General features: G+C 46.7%; 1 protein-coding gene across 3 annotated transcripts in view; it reads left to right on the top strand.

The window, feature by feature from the left end:
• ST6GALNAC1 (ST6 N-acetylgalactosaminide alpha-2,6-sialyltransferase 1) overlaps positions 1 to 20,010 on the top strand; it is a 315,054-nt gene that overhangs the window by 235,810 nt on the left and 59,234 nt on the right. For 2 of the 3 annotated variants that reach the window (XM_063960425.1, XM_063960424.1), the window contains exons 7-8: positions 13,567 to 13,656; positions 16,066 to 16,165. In XM_063960425.1, coding sequence (XP_063816495.1) covers positions 13,567 to 13,656; positions 16,066 to 16,165 — 190 coding nt within the window. The remainder of the gene's footprint in view (positions 1 to 13,566; positions 13,657 to 16,065; positions 16,166 to 20,010) is intronic. The other variant, XM_063960426.1, reaches the window with a different exon arrangement.

Genomic DNA, 20,010 nt, shown 5'->3' with positions numbered 1-20,010 from the left:
ATTGTGACACCTTGCTTGCACAGGAGCACCATCATTTCCGCCATTACCTTGGTGAAAATTCTCGGGGCCGTGGAAAGCCCAAACGGCAACGTCTGCAATTGGTAATGACAATCCTTTACCGCAAATCTCAGGTACGCCTGATGAGGTGGATATATGGGAACATGAAGGTATGCATCCTTTATGTCCAGAGATACCATAAAATCTCCCCCTTCCAGGCTGGCGATGACTGCCCTGAGCGATTCCATCTTGAATTTGAACCTTTTCAAGTATAGGTTCAGGGATTTTAAATTTAAAATGGGTCTGACCGAACCGTCCGGTTTCGGGACCACAAACAGGGTTGAGTAATATCCCCTGCCCTGTTGAAGCGGGGGAACCTTGACCACCACCTGTTGAAGATACAATTTGTCTATTGCATTTAACATTATCTCCCGTTCTTGAGGAGACGTTGGCAGAGCCGATTTGAAAAACCGTCGAGAAGGCACCTCTTCGAATTCCAGTTTGTAACCATGGGAAACAATTTATATTGCCCAGGGATCCACCTGTGAGTGGGCCCAGATGTGGCTTAAAATTTGAAGACGTGCCCCCACTGGGGCAGACTCCCTTAGTGGAGCCCCAGCGTCATGCGGTGGATTTTGCAGAGGCCGGGGAGGACTTCTGTTCCTGGGAACTAGCTGTGTTGTGCAGCTTTTTCCCTCTGCCCTTACCTCTGGCAAGAAAGGACGATCCACGGCCTTTCTTGTTTCTTTTTGATCGAAAGGACTGCATTTGATAATGAGGTGCTTTCTTAGGTTGTGAGGGAATATAAGGTAAAAAATTAGATTTGCCTGCCGTAGCAGTGGAGACCAGGTCCGAGAGACCATCCCCAAACAATTCCTCACCCTTGTAAGGTAAAACCTCCATATGCCTTTTTGAGTCGGCATCACCTGTCCATTGTCGGGTCCAAAGGACTCTTCTAGCCGAGATCGACATAGCGTTGATTCTCGAACCCAATAGTCCAATGTCTCTTTGTGCATCTCTCATATATAAGACAGCATCTTTTATATGTCCTAGGGTCAATAGGATGGTATCCTTATCCAGGGTATCAAATTCCGCTGATAAGGTATCTGTCCATGCTGCTACAGCACTACACACCCATGCCGACGCAATAGCCGGTCTGAGTAAGGTACCTAAATGTGTATAAATGGACTTCAGGGTAACCTCCTGCTTGCGATCAGCAGGATCCCTGAAGGTAGCCATATCTTGGGAAGGTAGCGCTACCTTTTTGGATAAGCGTGTCAAAGCTTTGTCCACCCTAGGGGATGAATCCCACCGTATCCTGTCCATTGGCGGGAAAGGATACGCCATAAGAATCCTTCTGGGAATCTGCAGTTTCTTGTCTGGAGATTCCCAAGCTTTTTCACATAACTCATTCAGCTCATGTGAGGGGGAAAAATTTATCTCAGTTTTCTTTCCCTTATACATGTGTACCCGCAGGTCAGGGACAGGGGGTTCCTCTGTGATATGCAAAACATCTTTGATTGCAATAATCATATATCGAATACATTTAGCCACCTTTGGCTGTAATTTTGCATCTTCATAATCGACACTGGAGTCAGAATCCGTGTCGGTATCCGTGTCAACTATTTGGGATAGTGGGCGCTTTTGGGACCCCGAAAGTCCCTGCGACATAGGTACAGGCATGGGTTGACTCCCTGACTGTTCCCTAGCTTCAGCTTTATCCAATCTTTTGTGCAATAAATTTACATTGGCACTTAAAACATTCCACATATCCATCCAGTCAGGTGTCGGCGCCGTCGACGGCAACACCACATTAATTTGCTCCTCCTCCTCCTCCCTCGAAAATCCTTCTACCTCACATGTCGACACACACGTAACGACACACCACACACTCAGGGAACCCTCTTATCTGAGGACAGTTCCCCCACAAGGCCCTTAGGAGAGACAGAGAGAGAGAGTATGCCAGCACACACCCAGCGCTATAACAACCCAGGACAAAAACACAATATTTATGTTTACCCAGATAGCGCTTTTATACTCAATTCGCCAATTATGTGCCCCCCCCTCTCTACTTTAAAACCCTCTTGTCACCGTGATCTAAGCAGGGGAGAGTCCGGGGAGCTTCCTCTCAGCGGTGCTGTGGAGAAAAAATGGCGCTGGTGAGTGCTGAGGGAGAAGCCCCGCCCCCTCGGCGGCGGGCTTCTGTCCCGCTCTAAAATACAAAACTTTAACGGGGGCTCGTAGGTATATACAGTGGCCGGCTGTATATACCCATCTTTTGCCAGGAGAGGTTTATTTGCTGCCCAGGGCGCCCCCCCTGCGCCCTGCACCCTTACAGTGACATAGTATGTGAGGTGAATTGGAGCAATGGTGCACAGCTGCAGTGCTGTGCGTTACCTCGGTGAAGAACATTGAAGTATTCTGACGCCTCTGATGTCTTCTAACTTCTCATACTCACGTGGCTTCTACCTTCAGCTCTGTGAGGAGGACGGCGGCGCGGCTCCGGGACGGACGACGAGGATGAGACCTGCGTACCGATCCCTCTGGATCTAATGGTGTCCAGTAGCCTAAGAAGCAGAGCCTTTCAACTCACAGAAGTAGGTCTGCTTCTCTCCCCTCAGTCCCACGATGCAGGGAGTCTGTTGCCAGCAGGCTCCCTGAAAATAAAAAACCTAACAAAATACTTTCTGTCAGAAACTCAGGAGAGCCTCTGAAAAGCACCCAGTTTCCTCAGGGCACAGTAATCAACTGAGGTCTGGAGGAGGGGCATAGAGGGAGGAGCCAGTGCACACCCAAATCCTAAAGTCTTTCTTAAAGTGCCCATGTCTCCTGCAGAGCCCGTCTATCCCCATGGTGCTTACGGAGTCCCCTGCATCCTCTAGGACGTAAGAGAAAATAACTTACCATTATAATTAAGTTCATGTATTGATCAATACATTTTAGCTTGCGGCCCACATCAAGGGAGCACATCTTTCTGCAAGTACTATTCTATCACTCAAGAATTAGAAACATGGCAATTGCTGTCATAGTAATGTTAAACTTCAGGTATGCTAACTGGTTTAAAGTAGAGATGAGCGCCTGAAATTTTTCGGGTTTTGTGTTTTGGTTTTGGGTTCGGTTCCGCGGCCGTGTTTTGGGTTCGAACGCGTTTTGGCAAAACCTCACCGAATTTTTTTTGTCGGATTCGGGTGTGTTTTGGATTCGGGTGTTTTTTTCAAAAAACACAAAAAAACAGCTTAAATCATAGAATTTGGGGGTCATTTTGATCCCAAAGTATTATCAACCTCAATAACCATAATTTACACTCATTTTCAGTCTATTCTGAATACCTCACACCTCACAATATTATTTTTAGTCCTAAAATTTGCACCGAGGTCGCTGTGTGAGTAAGATAAGCGACCCTAGTGGCCGACACAAACACCGGGCCCATCTAGGAGTGGCACTGCAGTGTCACGCAGGATGTCCCTTCCAAAAAACCCTCCCCAAACAGCACATGACGCAAAGAAAAAAAGAGGCGCAATGAGGTAGCTGTGTGAGTAAGATTAGCGACCCTAGTGGCCGACACAAACACCGGGCCCATCTAGGAGTGGCACTGCAGTGTCACGCAGGATGTCCCTTCCAAAAAACCCTCCCCAAACAGCACATGACGCAAAGAAAAAAAGAGGCGCAATGAGGTAGCTGACTGTGTGAGTAAGATTAGCGACCCTAGTGGCCGACACAAACACCGGGCCCATCTAGGAGTGGCACTGCAGTGTCACGCAGGATGTCCCTTCCAAAAAACCCTCCCCAATCAGCACATGATGCAAAGAAAAAGAAAAGAAAAAAGAGGTGCAAGATGGAATTGTCCTTGGGCCCTCCCACCCACCCTTATGTTGTATAAACAAAACAGGACATGCACACTTTAACCAACCCATCATTTCAGTGACAGGGTCTGCCACACGACTGTGACTGATATGACGGGTTGGTTTGGACCCCCCCCAAAAAAGAAGCAATTAATCTCTCCTTGCACAAACTGGCTCTACAGAGGCAAGATGTCCACCTCATCTTCACCCTCCGATATATCACCGTGTACATCCCCCTCCTCACAGATTATCAATTCGTCCCCACTGGAATCCACCATCTCAGCTCCCTGTGTACTTTGTGGAGGCAATTGCTGCTGGTCAATGTCTCCGCGGAGGAATTGATTATAATTCATTTTAATGAACATCATCTTCTCCACATTTTCTGGATGTAACCTCGTACGCCGATTGCTGACAAGGTGAGCGGCGGCACTAAACACTCTTTCGGAGTACACACTAGTGGGAGGGCAACTTAGGTAGAATAAAGCCAGTTTGTGCAAGGGCCTCCAAATTGCCTCTTTTTCCTGCCAGTATAAGTACGGACTGTGTGACGTGCCTACTTGGATGCGGTCACTCATATAATCCTCCACCATTCTATCAATGTAGAGAGAATCATATGCAGTGACAGTAGACGACATGTCCGTAATCGTTGTCAGGTCCTTCAGTCCGGACCAGATGTCAGCATCAGCAGTCGCTCCAGACTGCCCTGCATCACCGCCAGCGGGTGGGCTCGGAATTCTGAGCCTTTTCCTCGCACCCCCAGTTGCGGGAGAATGTGAAGGAGGAGATGTTGACAGGTCGCGTTCCGCTTGACTTGACAATTTTGTCACCAGCAGGTCTTTCAACCCCAGCAGACCTGTGTCTGCCGGAAAGAGAGATCCAAGGTAGGCTTTAAATCTAGGATCGAGCACGGTGGCCAAAATGTAGTGCTCTGATTTCAACAGATTGACCACCCGTGAATCCTTGTTAAGCGAATTAAGGGCTGCATCCACAAGTCCCACATGCCTAGCGGAATCGCTCCCTTTTAGCTCCTTCTTCAATGCCTCCAGCTTCTTCTGCAAAAGCCTGATGAGGGGAATGACCTGACTCAGGCAGGCAGTGTCTGAACTGACTTCACGTGTGGCAAGTTCAAAGGGCATCAGAACCTTGCACAACGTTGAAATCATTCTCCACTGCACTTGAGACAGGTGCATTCCACCTACTATATCGTGCTCAATTGTATAGGCTTGAATGGCCTTTTGCTGCTCCTCCAACCTCTGAAGCATATAGAGGGTTGAATTCCACCTCGTTACCACTTCTTGCTTCAGATGATGGCAGGGCAGGTTCAGTAGTTTTTGGTGGTGCTCCAGTCTTCTGTACGTGGTGCCTGTACGCCGAAAGTGTCCCGCAATTTTTCTGGCCACCGACAGCATCTCTTGCACGCCCCTGACGTTTTTTAAAAAATTCTGCACCACCAAATTCAAGGTATGTGCAAAACATGGGACGTGCTGGAATTTGCCCATATTTAATGCACACACAATATTGCTGGCGTTGTCCGATGCCACAAATCCACAGGAGAGTCCAATTGGGGTAAGCCATTCCGCGATGATCTTCCTCAGTTGCCGTAAGAGGTTTTCAGCTGTGTGCGTATTCTGGAAAGCGGTGATACAAAGCGTAGCCTGCCTAGGAAAGAGTTGGCGTTTGCGAGATGCTGCTACTGGTGCCGCCGCTGCTGTTCTTGCGGCGGGAGTCCATACATCTACCCAGTGGGCTGTCACAGTCATATAGTCCTGACCCTGCCCTGCTCCACTTGTCCACATGTCCGTGGTTAAGTGGACATTGGGTACAACTGCATTTTTTAGGACACTGGTGAGTCTTTTTCTGACGTCCGTGTACATTCTCGGTATCGCCTGCCTAGAGAAGTGGAACCTAGATGGTATTTGGTAACGGGGGCACACTGCCTCAATAAATTGTCTAGTTCCCTGTGAACTAACGGCGGATACCGGACGCACGTCTAACACCAACATAGTTGTCAAGGACTCAGTTATCCGCTTTGCAGTAGGATGACTGCTGTGATATTTCATCTTCCTCGCAAAGGACTGTTGAACAGTCAATTGCTTACTGGAAGTAGTACAAGTGGGCTTACGACTTCCCCTCTGGGATGACCATCGACTCCCAGCGGCAACAACAGCAGCGCCAGCAGCAGTAGGCGTTACACGCAAGGATGCATCGGAGGAATCCAAGGCAGGAGAGGACTCGTCAGAATTGCCAGTGACATGGCCTGCAGGACTATTGGCATTCCTGGGGAAGGAGGAAATTGACACTGAGGGAGTTGGTGGGGTGGTTTGCGTGAGCTTGGTTACAAGAGGAAGGGATTTACTGGTCAGTGGACTGCTTCCGCTGTCACCCAAAGTTTTTGAACTTGTCACTGACTTATTATGAATGCGCTGCAGGTGACGTATAAGGGAGGATGTTCCGAGGTGGTTAACGTCCTTACCCCTACTTATTACAGCTTGACAAAGGGAACACACGGCTTGACACCTGTTGTCCGCATTTCTGGTGAAATACCTCCACACCGAAGAGCTGATTTTTTTGGTATTTTCACCTGGCATGTCAACGGCCATATTCCTCCCACGGACAACAGGTGTCTCCCCGGGTGCCTGACTTAAACAAACCACCTCACCATCAGAATCCTCCTGGTCAATTTCCTCCCCAGCGCCAGCAACACCCATATCCTCCTCATCCTGGTGTACTTCAACACTGACATCTTCAATCTGACTATCAGGAACTGGACTGCGGGTGCTCCTTCCAGCACTTGCAGGGGGCGTGCAAATGGTGGAAGGCGCATGCTCTTCACGTCCAGTGTTGGGAAGGTCAGGCATCGCAACCGACACAATTGGACTCTCCTTGTGGATTTGGGATTTCGAAGAATGCACAGTTCTTTGCTGTGCTGCTTTTGCCAGCTTGAGTCTTTTCATTTTTCTAGCGAGAGGCTGAGTGCTTCCATCCTCATGTGAAGCTGAACCACTAGCCATGAACATAGGCCAGGGCCTCAGCCGTTCCTTGCCACTCCGTGTGGTAAATGGCATATTGGCAAGTTTACGCTTCTCCTCCGACAATTTTATTTTAGGTTTTGGAGTCCTTTTTTTACTGATATTTGGTGTTTTGGATTTGACATGCTCTGTACTATGACATTGGGCATCGGCCTTGGCAGACGACGTTGCTGGCATTTCATCGTCTCGGCCATGACTAGTGGCAGCAGCTTCAGCACGAGGTGGAAGTGGATCTTGATCTTTCCCTAATTTTGGAACCTCAACATTTTTGTTCTCCATATTTTAATAGGCACAACTAAAAGGCACCTCAGGTAAACAATGGAGATGGATGGATTGGATACTAGTATACAATTATGGACGGGCTGCCGAGTGCCGACACAGAGGTAGCCACAGCCGTGAACTACCGCACTGTACTGTGTCTGCTGCTAATATATAGACTGGTTGATAAAGAGATAGTATACTCGTAACTAGTATGTATGTATAAAGAAAGAAAAAAAAACCACGGTTAGGTGGTATATACAATTATGGACGGGCTGCCGAGTGCCGACACAGAGGTAGCCACAGCCGTGAACTACCGCACTGTACTGTGTCTGCTGCTAATATAGACTGGTTGATAAAGAGATAGTATACTCGTAACTAGTATGTATGTATAAAGAAAGAAAAAAAAACCACGGTTAGGTGGTATATACAATTATGGACGGGCTGCCGAGTGCCGACACAGAGGTAGCCACAGCCGTGAACTACCGCACTGTACTGTGTCTGCTGCTAATATATAGACTGGTTGATAAAGAGATAGTATACTCGTAACTAGTATGTATGTATAAAGAAAGAAAAAAAAACCACGGTTAGGTGGTATATACAATTATGGACGGGCTGCCGAGTGCCGACACAGAGGTAGCCACAGCCGTGAACTACCGCACTGTACTGTGTCTGCTGCTAATATATAGACTGGTTGATAAAGAGATAGTATACTCGTAACTAGTATGTATGTATAAAGAAAGAAAAAAAAAACCACGGTTAGGTGGTATATACAATTATGGACGGGCTGCCGAGTGCCGACACAGAGGTAGCCACAGCCGTGAACTACCGCACTGTACTGTGTCTGCTGCTAATATATAGACTGGTTGATAAAGAGATAGTATACTCGTAACTAGTATGTATGTATAAAGAAAGAAAAAAAAACCACGGTTAGGTGGTATATACAATTATGGACGGGCTGCCGAGTGCCGACACAGAGGTAGCCACAGCCGTGAACTACCGCACTGTACTGTGTCTGCTGCTAATATATAGACTGGTTGATAAAGAGATAGTATACTCGTAACTAGTATGTATGTATAAAGAAAGAAAAAAAAACCACGGTTAGGTGGTATATACAATTATGGACGGGCTGCCGAGTGCCGACACAGAGGTAGCCACAGCCGTGAACTACCGCACTGTACTGTGTCTGCTGATAATATAGACTGGTTGATAAAGAGATAGTATACTCGTAACTAGTATGTATGTATAAAGAAAGAAAAAAAAACCACGGTTAGGTGGTATATACAATTATGGACGGGCTGCCGAGTGCCGACACAGAGGTAGCCACAGCCGTGAACTACCGCACTGTACTGTGTCTGCTGCTAATATAGACTGGTTGATAAAGAGATAGTATACTACTAATATTATATATACTGGTGGTCAGGTCACTGGTCACTAGTCACACTGGCAGTGGCACTCCTGCAGCAAAAGTGTGCACTGTTTAATTTTAATATAATATTATGTACTCCTGGCTCCTGCTATAACCTATAACTGGCACTGCAGTAGTGCTCCCCAGTCTCCCCCACAATTATAAGCTGTGTGAGCTGAGCAGTCAGACAGATATATAATATATATAGATGATGCAGCACACTGGCCTGAGCCTGAGCAGTGCACACAGATATGGTATGTGACTGACTGAGTCACTGTGTGTATCGCTTTTTTCAGGCAGAGAACGGATATATTAAATAAACTGCACTGTGTGTCTGGTGGTCACTCACTATATAATATATTATGTACTCCTGGCTCCTGCTATAACCTATAACTGGCACTGCAGTAGTGCTCCCCAGTCTCCCCCACAATTATAAGCTGTGTGAGCTGAGCAGTCAGACAGATATATATAATATTATATATAGATAATAGATGATGCAGCACACTGGCCTGAGCCTGAGCAGTGCACACAGATATGGTATGTGACTGAGTCACTGTGTGCTGTGTATCGCTTTTTTCAGGCAGAGAACGGATTATAAATAAAACTGGTGGTCACTATCAGCAAAACTCTGCACTGTACTGAGTACTCCTAATGCTCCCCAAAATTAGTAAATCAAGTGTCTCTCTAATCTATTCTAAACGGAGAGGACGCCAGCCACGTCCTCTCCCTATCAATCTCAATGCACGTGTGAAAATGGCGGCGACGCGCGGCTCCTTATATAGAATCCGAGTCTCGCGATAGAATCCGAGCCTCGCGAGAATCCGACAGCGTCATGATGACGTTCGGGCGCGCTCGGGTTAACCGAGCAAGGCGGGAAGATCCGAGTCGCTCGGACCCGTGAAAAAAAACATGAAGTTCTGGCGGGTTCGGATTCAGAGAAACCGAACCCGCTCATCTCTAGTTTAAAGATCATAGTACCTTTGGCTTTTAAAGGTGAGACTGTCACAAGGCCCGGCGCTACCCGCTCAGCGAAGGGATGGAGTGCAGGGAGGCGCTGGGACGGAGAGAGGCACTCCCCCTGCTCTGCATCACTTGCCTGCTGCTGCGCCGTCCTGTCCCCCCTGCTGCTGCTGCCAGCTGCCGTGCCTGTCACTGTATGACAGGCAGCGGCGCCGGCAGCATGAAAAGCCTACTTCCCTCCCCTCACCTGTGTGACAGCGGCTGTGTATAGATCTGAGGAGGGGGCGGAGCTACACGGGACGGAAAGGGGCAGAGCTAAACGGGACAGATGGGGGCGGAGCTACACGGACCAGGCTGCTGTGCAGAGAAAGGGAGAGTAATTACAGTGGCGGCCAGCCAGACTTAGGTAAGTGGAGGGTAAGAGAGAAATGTATGTGTGTGTGTATGGTGTGTGTGTGTGTATATATATATATATATATATATGTGTGTGAATTGTATGTGTGTATGGTTGGGGTGTGTATGTGTGTGTGTGAGGTATGTCTGTGTGCGCGCGCATTATGGACTCTACTACTGGGGGGACATTAAATGTAAGGACGCTACTACTACTACTGGGGTGGCATTACGTATAACGACGCTACTACTAGGGGGGGCATTACATGTAAGGACGCTACTACTACTGGGGGGGCATTAAGTATAACGACACTACTACTAGGGGGGCATTACATGTAAGGACGCTACTACTACAGGGGGGCATTACGTATAAGGACGCTACTACTGGGGGACTAGGGGTTACATTACATGTAAGGACGCTACTACTACAGGGGGGGCATTACGTATACCGACGCTACTACTGGGGGGGCATTACATGTAAGGATGCTACTACTACTGGGGGGGCATTACATGTAAGGACGCTACTACAGTGGGGCATTACGTATAACGACGCTACTACTGGGGGGGCCATTACATGTAAGGACGCTACTACTACTGGGGGGGCATTACGTATAACGACGCTACTATTGGGGGAGCATTACCTGTAAGGACGCTACTACAGGGTTGGCATTACATGTAAGTACGCTACTACTACTGGGGGGGCATTACGTATAACGACGCTACTACTGAGGGCGCATTACATGTAAGGACGTTACTACTACAGGAGTGGCACTACATGTAAGTACGCTGCTGCTACTACTACTGGGGGGGCATTACGTATAAGGATGCTACTACTGGGGGGCATTACGTATAAGGACGTTACAATTACTGGGGGGCATTACATATAACAATTCTACTACTACTGGGGGGGCATTATGTGTAAGGACACTACTACTACTGAGGGGGCATTACGTATAAGGACGCTACTACTACTGGGGGGCATTATGTATGAGGACGGTACTACTACTGGGGGCACATTACGTATAAGGAAGCTACTACTACTTGGGGGCATTACGTATAAAGATGCTTCTACTACTGGGGTGCACTACGTATAATGATGCTACTACTACTGGGGGGGCATTACGTATAAGGATGCTACTACTGGGGGAGCATTATGTATAAGAACGCTACTACTACTTGGGGGGCATTACGTATAAGGATGCTACTACTACTTGGGGGCATTACGTATAAGGACGCTTCTACTACTGGGGTGCACTACGTATAATGATGCTACTACTGGGGGGGCATTACGTATAAGGACGCTTCTACTACTGGGGGTGCACTACGTATAAGGACGCTACTACTACTGTGGGTGCATTATGTATAAGGATGCTTCTACTACTGGGGGGGCATTATGTATAAGGATGCTTCTATTACTGGGGGGGCATTATGTATAAGGATGCTTCTATTACTGGGGGGGCATTATGTATAAGGATGCTACTACTACTGGGGGGGTATTATGTATAAAGATGCTATTACTACTGCGGTGCATTACATATAAGGACGCTAATACTACGGGTGGGGCATTACGTATAAGATTAATAAGATTGTGCTACTGTGTGGCGTAATTTTAAATGGGGGTACTATTGTGTGACCATGTCCTTACTTGTGAGACAACACCCCTTTTCCCGGCGTGCACTGACCCTTTGTGGAATATGGGAGGGCGCAAATTTATAGTTTGCAGGGGGGCACAGAACACCCTAGCAGCGGCCCTGACTGTCACCAAGCATATCTGCTGCAAAGCACCTATGAAAACACACAGGTTAGATTAAATAAGCTAACGGATGCATGAGACGATGTTGTCACAAAAAGATTAATTAAAAAATGAATCCGATAAACAAAAGGCATTAGTCGACTGCACTCACCATTCCTAGATCTGGGGTGCAATATGGTATGTGAGCACACTGTTTAAATAAAAAGTTCACACCCTTTCACAAATATATATATATATATATATATATATATATGTTTTTGTTATAGCTCCTCTCAGGGGTGGATTTAGGGGTGAGGCCGGTCCTAGGCACAACAGTAACGGCCGCCCCCCACCTGCCTAATTTTATTATTTTTTAATGACTGGCTATAAGCCCTCATTTGATGATAATCAATTTAATGGAATTATTTAAAAAAGCCACTAACTATATAAAAAAATATATTTTTATTTATGTGTACATATTTACTAAGTGGAACAGCTTGCAGCAGCAGTATGTGCATGTCCTGCCCGGTTTACACTCCATGCAAGATGGTATATGGTACAGTACAGTGAAATAATTTTGCAGTTACTGGTACTTTTTGGGCTGACAATGCCAACACAACCATCCAAGTGCCACCCCCAAACAAGTGCCGCCCCTAGGCATGTGCCTCACGTGCCTAATGGGAAAATTCGCTATTGGCTCCACTATAAAGTGGTTGAAGATAGCAGAGGCATCACTAGAGGGCTGCGGACCATACCCAGGTGTCACTCTTCCAGGGGGTGACGCCAAATTGCTGACTCCTCTGCAGTGACTGAGAGCCGGGTGCTGCACCGTGACACTACCGTGCAGCGCCTGGCTCCTGTCACTGAGGATGAACTGTTAGGGCATGCAGTCTCTGGGGCAACCCAGCATCTCCGGGAATGCTGGGCACACTCCTGGAGTGATGAAAACAGGGTGTTTGCCATGAAACTGCGCCCGTTCTCACATGGCCACATCCCTTTTTGGGTGCTTGCCTCTGTCTCACGGTGGTGGTGGGGAGGGGGGGGGGGGGCGCTACTGCATTTCAAAAATATTCATTCAGTCCCGGTTAATTGAAATGAAAACAAAATGGTGAATGTGGAACAAGACTATTATCCATACTTACCGATATTCTGGTTGCTCTCTGCGGGAGAGAGCAGCCAGGTCGGCTCAGCGGGCGGGCAGGGGAGGCTGTGCTGTAAAGGAGGGGGTGGCAGGAGGCGGGACAGGGGTGGAGCAAGGACGGGGGCGGAGCAAGGGCGGGGTCACGGTGACACCTCCTTTAAGCCACGCCCCCTGCTCTGTAATGTCTCGATCACCGGCATTACACTGCAGAGGGCGTGGCTATGATGACGCGATTCAGCAAGAATCGCGTCATCGACTGCCCGGACCGCCCACTTTACACACTAAGTGGGCGGACGGGCAGGGGGGACCCCGCAAATCGGGAGACTTGCCTGCTCTTCCGGGGGGCCGGGAGGGTCACCCGATTTTCGGGAGCCTCCCGGCCATTCCGGGAGAGTAGGCAAGTATGCTATTATCACACTGTGAAAGTATTCAGGTATGCAGACATGTTAATAGTATACACTCTACAATACACTAAGGGGAACATTTACTAAGCGGTGATAAGAGCGGAGAAGTGAGCCAGTGAAGAAATTTCCCCATCAACCAATCAGCAGCTCTGTATCATTTTATAGTATGCAAATTATAGAGGTTACTTCTGTGCTCATTGGTTGCCATGGGCAACTTCTCCACTGGCTCACTTCTCCGCTCTTATCACTGCTTAGTAAATGTACCCCTAATTCTGCTTTTTTTCACCATCCAAACACACATACACATTTCTAAATATTATGCTGCAAAATTTTATACCAATTTCTTATCATCACCACTAGAGGGAGCACTGCTCTACTGTAATACTGACCTCCATTTATTTCTAGGCTTCACCCCCGGGATGAATTTAGGAAAACTTTTGACTTGGAAAATCTATTTGTCACTCATCCAGATTTTGTGCGGTACCTGAAGAACAGGTAAAACTAGATTTTATTTGTGCTTTTACTAGAAACCTCCCAACCTTCGTCATTTCACAGCGTCACAATATTTTGTCATGGGGTTTTTCTTTGATTTCACATAACATCAGCTGTTTCAAAAACATAAGAAGCTGCTTGGTCAGTGATAGACTGGAGGTCAGAGGGCTGTACGGCTCCCAGTGTCCCTGCACCTGCTGTTCCCAGCTCCCTCGTGCTTTATGCTCCTTCAGACACAGGGGTCCATTCAGACCTGAACGCAGCGGTCGCTCGCAGCGGTCGCATTCAGGGGGTCTGCGCATATGCAGCATCTATAGTGTGCGTGCATAACCCTTCACTATGTGACCGAATCCCAGAAGGATGCGGCCTCAAGGGGACTGACAGTGGCTGCCGTTGGAGGGGCCTCAACCTGGCATTTGGCGGGCAAAATGGTGGCATGTTAGGAGCATTTTCAGGGCGGCTGTGTGACATCACATGCAGCTGCTCCAAGAAAAAAATGGTGCAGGGCTGGGTCAACCTCAAATCGATGCGTTTGCAATTAAATTGTGAACACATTGTGGGGCGGCACCACACACATGCTGGCCAGCCTTGCCCTGTGCAGAGTGGCCCTCAGCATGTGAGTAGATGGACGCAGATCTTGCTGCGGGAAGCAAGTTCTGCATCCATCTCTGAATAACCCCCATAGTGCACAGCCTGGTCTCCTCCTTCTTCCAGATGAGTATAGGGGGTCATTCCGAGTTGATCGCTAGCTGGCGTTGTTCGCAGCGCAGCGATCAGGCTAAAAATTGGCATTTCTGCACATGCGTATGGAAAGCAATGCGCACGCGCAACGTACTTTCACAACAAACGATGTAGTTTCACACAAGGTCTAGCAACGCTTTTCAGTCGCACTGCTGATCGCTGAGTGATTGACAGGAAGTGGGTGTTTCTGGGAGGTAACTGACCATTTTCAGGGAGTGTGCCGAAAAACGCAGGCGTGTCAAATACAAACGCAGGCGTGCCTGGGGAAAAGCGGGCGTGGCTAGCCGAACGCAGGGCGTGTTTGTGATGTCAAAACAGGAACTAAACAGTCTGAAGTGATCGCAAGCTAGGAGTAGGTCTGGAGCTACTCAGAACCTGCTCGAAATTTTTTTTGTAGCTGCGCTGCGATCCTTTGGTTCGCACTTCTGCTAAGATAAGATACACTCCCAGAGGGCGGCAACTTAGCGTTTGCACGGCTGCTAAAAGCAGCTAGCGAGCGAACAACTTGGAATGAGGGCCATACTGCGGGGTTCCAACTTATTCCATTAAAGTAAGAGGAGGAGTTTTTAGTCATTATTATTAGGGGCTTGATTCAGACTTAGAAGGAAGAGCAAATAAAGGAGCAATTTGCTCCTGGAATAAGTCATGTTGACAGTCAAAGGGTGTAAATGTATGTTTTGGGTTTATTTTTTTGCATTTGTGGAAAATACTGATTGCTTTTCCATGTAGCAAGAAAATATTGGGCAGCTTTGTTTTTACACTGAAATTTAGAATTATGCTAGGACACGCCCCCTCCCAACTATAAACCTCTGTGCACATTTACGTCTGTCCCATCACAGTGCAACATGTTTTTGCCCAGGTGAAAAACGTGTTGTTGTTTTTTTTATGTATTGTTTTACTTTATTATGGAGATTAATGATAATGCATTGCCCTTTCGAAGTTAGATTGTCAAATATGAGGCTTTTGAAATGTATCAGCTTGTATCACTTCAAAACTCAGCTTTCCACATTAATATTTGCTCCTACGTGGAAATGTTGGTCCTACTTCTGCCATCCAAGACAATACTTGTACAACACTCCAAATCCTATCCCTATAGATGAGTACAGCAGAAGCTCAGCATAGAACTGGGCGCGGTGACTGACTTAGGGGGGTATCCAATTAGATTAGATGAAACATCAGGAGCAATAAACCTGAGTTTTTCCCGGTATTTCATAATGTTTCACTGATATTTTTGTTACGGGGTATCTAATTAGAAAATATTTTTTCATCCGAAAACACACAGGTTCAGTGAAGACCCTGAAAACCCAGCACTTATTGGGGATTTTGTTTCGCCTGGTTTATTAATTGTTAGTACACATAAGGTTTTGAAACCATTTTTGGAGAGTCATGGGGTGAGAGGTTAGGGGTGTATGATGTGATCTCTAACCACATGTAATTTTCAATAAGAGGGTCAGTGCAAGGTCACTAACCCGTCTTCAGTTGTTTTTTTAAATATCAAAAAAGCCAACTTTAATTTTTTGTGAAGGCACTTAGGTCCATTTTAGCTGCATATTTCATCATTGAAGCCAACACAAAGGTAAACTACTCTTGACTTTTAACAATAGTTGTATGTATATGTAAGAATAGAATTACTGCAGTTGACACTCCTTTTCTTTCTCAATAATGTTGTAGGTTCTTGAGGTCAAACGTACTGAATGGGAAGTACTGGAGGGTATACAGGCCAAGTACAGGTGCCTTACTGCTGTTAACAGCACTACATCTCTGTGATAAGGTGAGAAGTCATTGTTCAATTCTTTGGGGGGAATTCAATTGTGAGCAAGGAATAATGAGGTAAAAAACCTTGCATATCTCGCGCCCAAGTTTGGATTACCATGCGTAATATCCACTGTATCCAATCTTTAAAAAAAGTTTGCGGGGGTTTCAGCATTGAAAATCCTGCGGCGCGTGAACAAAAACAGTTACCTGTCTGGTTCTCTCCGTAGGTCTCTGCGGCTCCCGGTGGTCTCCCCTCCATCTTCCCACTGGGGAGTGGACTGCTGGAAGGCTCCTTGGCTGCTGGGAGATGTAGGTCTCCCAGCGGCCACCTCTGGGGGTATGACACTGCATGAGGGGGTCACACAGACACACCCACACACACATACTCACACACACACTCACAGACACTCACACAACATTACATACTCACCGCTGCTGCAGGAGACCAGCTTCTGACGTTGGATTCAGGAGACACAGATTTGGAAGGTGAGTAATTACAGACTAATTAAGCTAATTGGAAACATCCAATTGCTTAATTAGTCCTTAGGGGGGGTGCCACCGGGGTGCCAGAGCAAGTCCTGGTGATTTTTCCAAAAAAGAAAGATTTTAGGAAAAATCAGACTTGCTCTGGAGGTGTAAGAAAATAAATGCAGTGGTTTCTATAGAACTTACATGGGAGCAGATGTATTAACCTGGAGAAGGGATAAAGAAGTGATAAATCAGTGATAAGCACAAGGTGATAACGCACCAGCCAATCATTACGGATTTGAAAAATTACAGTTCTGAACTGACTGGCTGGTGCGTTATCACCTTGCGCTTCTCACTGCTTTATCCCTACTCCAGGCTTAATACATATTTCCTGCCATCAATTGAATTCTCCCCTTTGTTTCAATAGAATTCTTTATTCAGATTTTAAATTGTTACATTGAGAGTTTGATTGCAGCTGGAAGAGAGTGCATGTAAATACAGATGTTTATAATCTTGAACTGTTGGATGCCATTCTGTCTATGTACACAGTAATTCACTAGTACAGCTGGTCTAGGAACTGGACCTTGGTGGTCATTCCGAGTTTATCGCTAACTGCATTCGTTCGTTGTGCAGCGATGAGGCAAAAAAACTGCACTTCTGCGCACGCGCGATGTACTATTACAACGAACGATGTAGTTTCACACAAGGTCTAGCGAAGCATTTCAGTCGCACTGCTGGCCGCAGAGTGATTGACATGAAGTGGGCGTTTCTGGGTGTCAACTGACCGTTTTCAGGGAGTGTTCGATAAAACGCAGGCATGCCAGGAAAAACGCAGGTGTGGCTGGGCGAACGCAGGGCGTGTTTGTGATGTCAAAACAGGAACTGAACAGTCTGAAGTGATCACAAGCGCAGAGTAGGTCTGAAGCTACTCTGAAATGGCACAAAATTATTTTGTAGCCGCTCTGTGATCCTTTCGTTCGCACTTCTGCTAAGCTAAAATACACTCCCAGTGGGAGGCGGGATAGCGTTTGCATGGCTGCTAAAAACTGCTAGCGAACGAACAACTCAGAATGACCACCCTTATCTCTATAACTGCACACTTACTATTGTATATCAGTATAACTTGTATTAGACAGACAACAGATTAGGTGAACCCACAGCTGAGATCATGTGTGTACTACTGACCCTTCATTTCTAAAACCAATAGTCCAGACTACTTGTATTTAGATCTGAGCAAAATTGCTTCAGAAGCATTTTGAAAGAGTTTCTAGCTCAGGTATCATTGTTGAGCAACATATCCAAAATCAGACAAAATCAGACCACGGGAACCCCCCAAACACGGATTTCAAAATGTCAGACTGGCTGTTTCTTACTAAAGGCAAAAATAAACTAATTTACGCTTTTTAGAGACAGAATTCTTTTATTTACATTTAACAATGTTTTAAATAAACTAATTTTCAATAATATACTACAACACAACTATTTCTCACGTAATTTTGATGTTAGAAATTATTTACAGAATTTAAAAGTCAAGGAAATAATTACTTCCAATTTTTTTTAAGTTCTGTTAATTACAGGGGTCAACTTAGTAAAAGACAAACTTTAATCCTTTTCATCACTGTCATCGTATTCACTGTCGGCAGTGGGGTTGTTGTTATCGTAACCACTGATCTGGCACTCGCCGCAAGCTGTTGAACAGGACAATCCATTACGCTTGCATCCACATCGTGAAGTAGCACATTTCATCTTGCAGGAACAGCGAATCATGTTGCGTAAATAATCTGGAGCTGGTGGCATGTCACAGAGTATAGGGAAGTAGGAATTAGTCTTTACATACCAACCCCACTCTTCTGCCTTGATTCTCTCATCTGTAGACCTCCGCATTCTATTTTGAAAGTATGTGCAAAAGCTGTGGCACTTTGTGGACAAACTGGTAGGTGGCGCATGCACGGGTGTAATAATAAGAATTTACTTACCGATAATTCTACTTCTCGTAGTCCGTAGTGGATGCTGGGGACTCCGTAAGGACCATGGGGAATAGCGGCTCCGCAGGAGACTGGGCACAAATAGAAAGCTTTAGTACTACCTGGTGTGCACTGGATCCTCCCCCTATGACCCTCCTCCAAGCCTCAGTTAGGATACTGTGCCCGGACGAGCGTACACAATAAGGAAGGATTTTGAATCATACCAGCCACACCAATCACACCGTATAACTTGTGATCTATACCCAGTTAACAGCATGATAACAGAGGAGCCTCTAGAAAAGATGGCTCACTACAGCAATAACCTGATTTTTTTGGTAACAATAACTATGTACCAGTATTGCAGACAATCCGCACTTGGGATGGGCGCCCAGCATCCACTACGGACTACGAGAAATAGAATTATCGGTAAGTAAATTCTTATTTTCTCTGACGTCCTAGTGGATGCTGGGGACTCCGTAAGGACCATGGGGATTATACCAAAGCTCCCAAACGGGCGGGAGAGTGCGGATGACTCTGCAGCACCAATTGAGAGAACTCCAGGTCCTCCTCAGCCAGGGTATCAAATTTGTAGAATTTTACAAACGTATTTGCTCCTGACCAAGTAGCTGCTCGGCAAAGTTGTAAAGCCGAGACCCCTCGGGCAGCCGCCCAAGATAAGCCCACCTCCCTTGTGGAGTGGGCATTTACAGATTTTTGGTGTGGCAGGCCTGCCACAGAATGTGCAAGCTGAATTGTACTACAAATCCAACGAGCAATAGTCTGCTTAGAAGCAGGAGCACCCAGCTTGTTGGGTGCATACAGGATAAACAGCGAGTCAGATTTTCTGACTCCAGCCGTCCTGGAAACATAAATTTTCAGGGCCCTGACAACGTCTAGCAACTTGGAGTCCTCCAAGTCCCTAGTAGCCGCAGGCACCACCATAGGTTGGTTCAGGTGAAACGCTGAAACCACCTTAGGGAGAAACTGAGGACGAGTCCTTAATTCCGCCCTGTCCGAATGGAAAATCAGATAAGGGCTTTTACAGGATAAAGCCGCCAATTCTGACCCGCGCCTGGCCCAGGCCAGGGCCAACAGCATGACCACCTTCCATGTGATATATTTTAACTCCACAGATTTAAGTGGTTCAACCCAATGTGACTTTTGGAACCCAAAAACTACATTGAGATCCCAAGGTGCCACTGGAGGCACAAAAAGGAGGCTGTATATACAGTACCCCTTTTACAAACGTCTGAACTTCAGGGACTGAAGCTAGTTCTTTTTGGAAGAAAATTGACAGGGCCGAAATTTGAACCTTAATGGACCCCAATTTCAGGCCCATAGACACTCCTGTTTGCAGGAAATGTAGGAATCGACCCAGTTGAAATTCCTCCGTCGGGCCTTACTGGCCTCGCACCACGCAACATATTTT

This window comes from Pseudophryne corroboree, chromosome 3 (genome assembly GCF_028390025.1).
Source record: "Pseudophryne corroboree isolate aPseCor3 chromosome 3, aPseCor3.hap2, whole genome shotgun sequence".
In the NCBI taxonomy this organism is placed as follows: domain Eukaryota; kingdom Metazoa; phylum Chordata; class Amphibia; order Anura; family Myobatrachidae; genus Pseudophryne; species Pseudophryne corroboree.
Note: the sequence above shows the minus strand (reverse complement) of the source record. Positions and strands in the feature narration are given on the sequence as shown.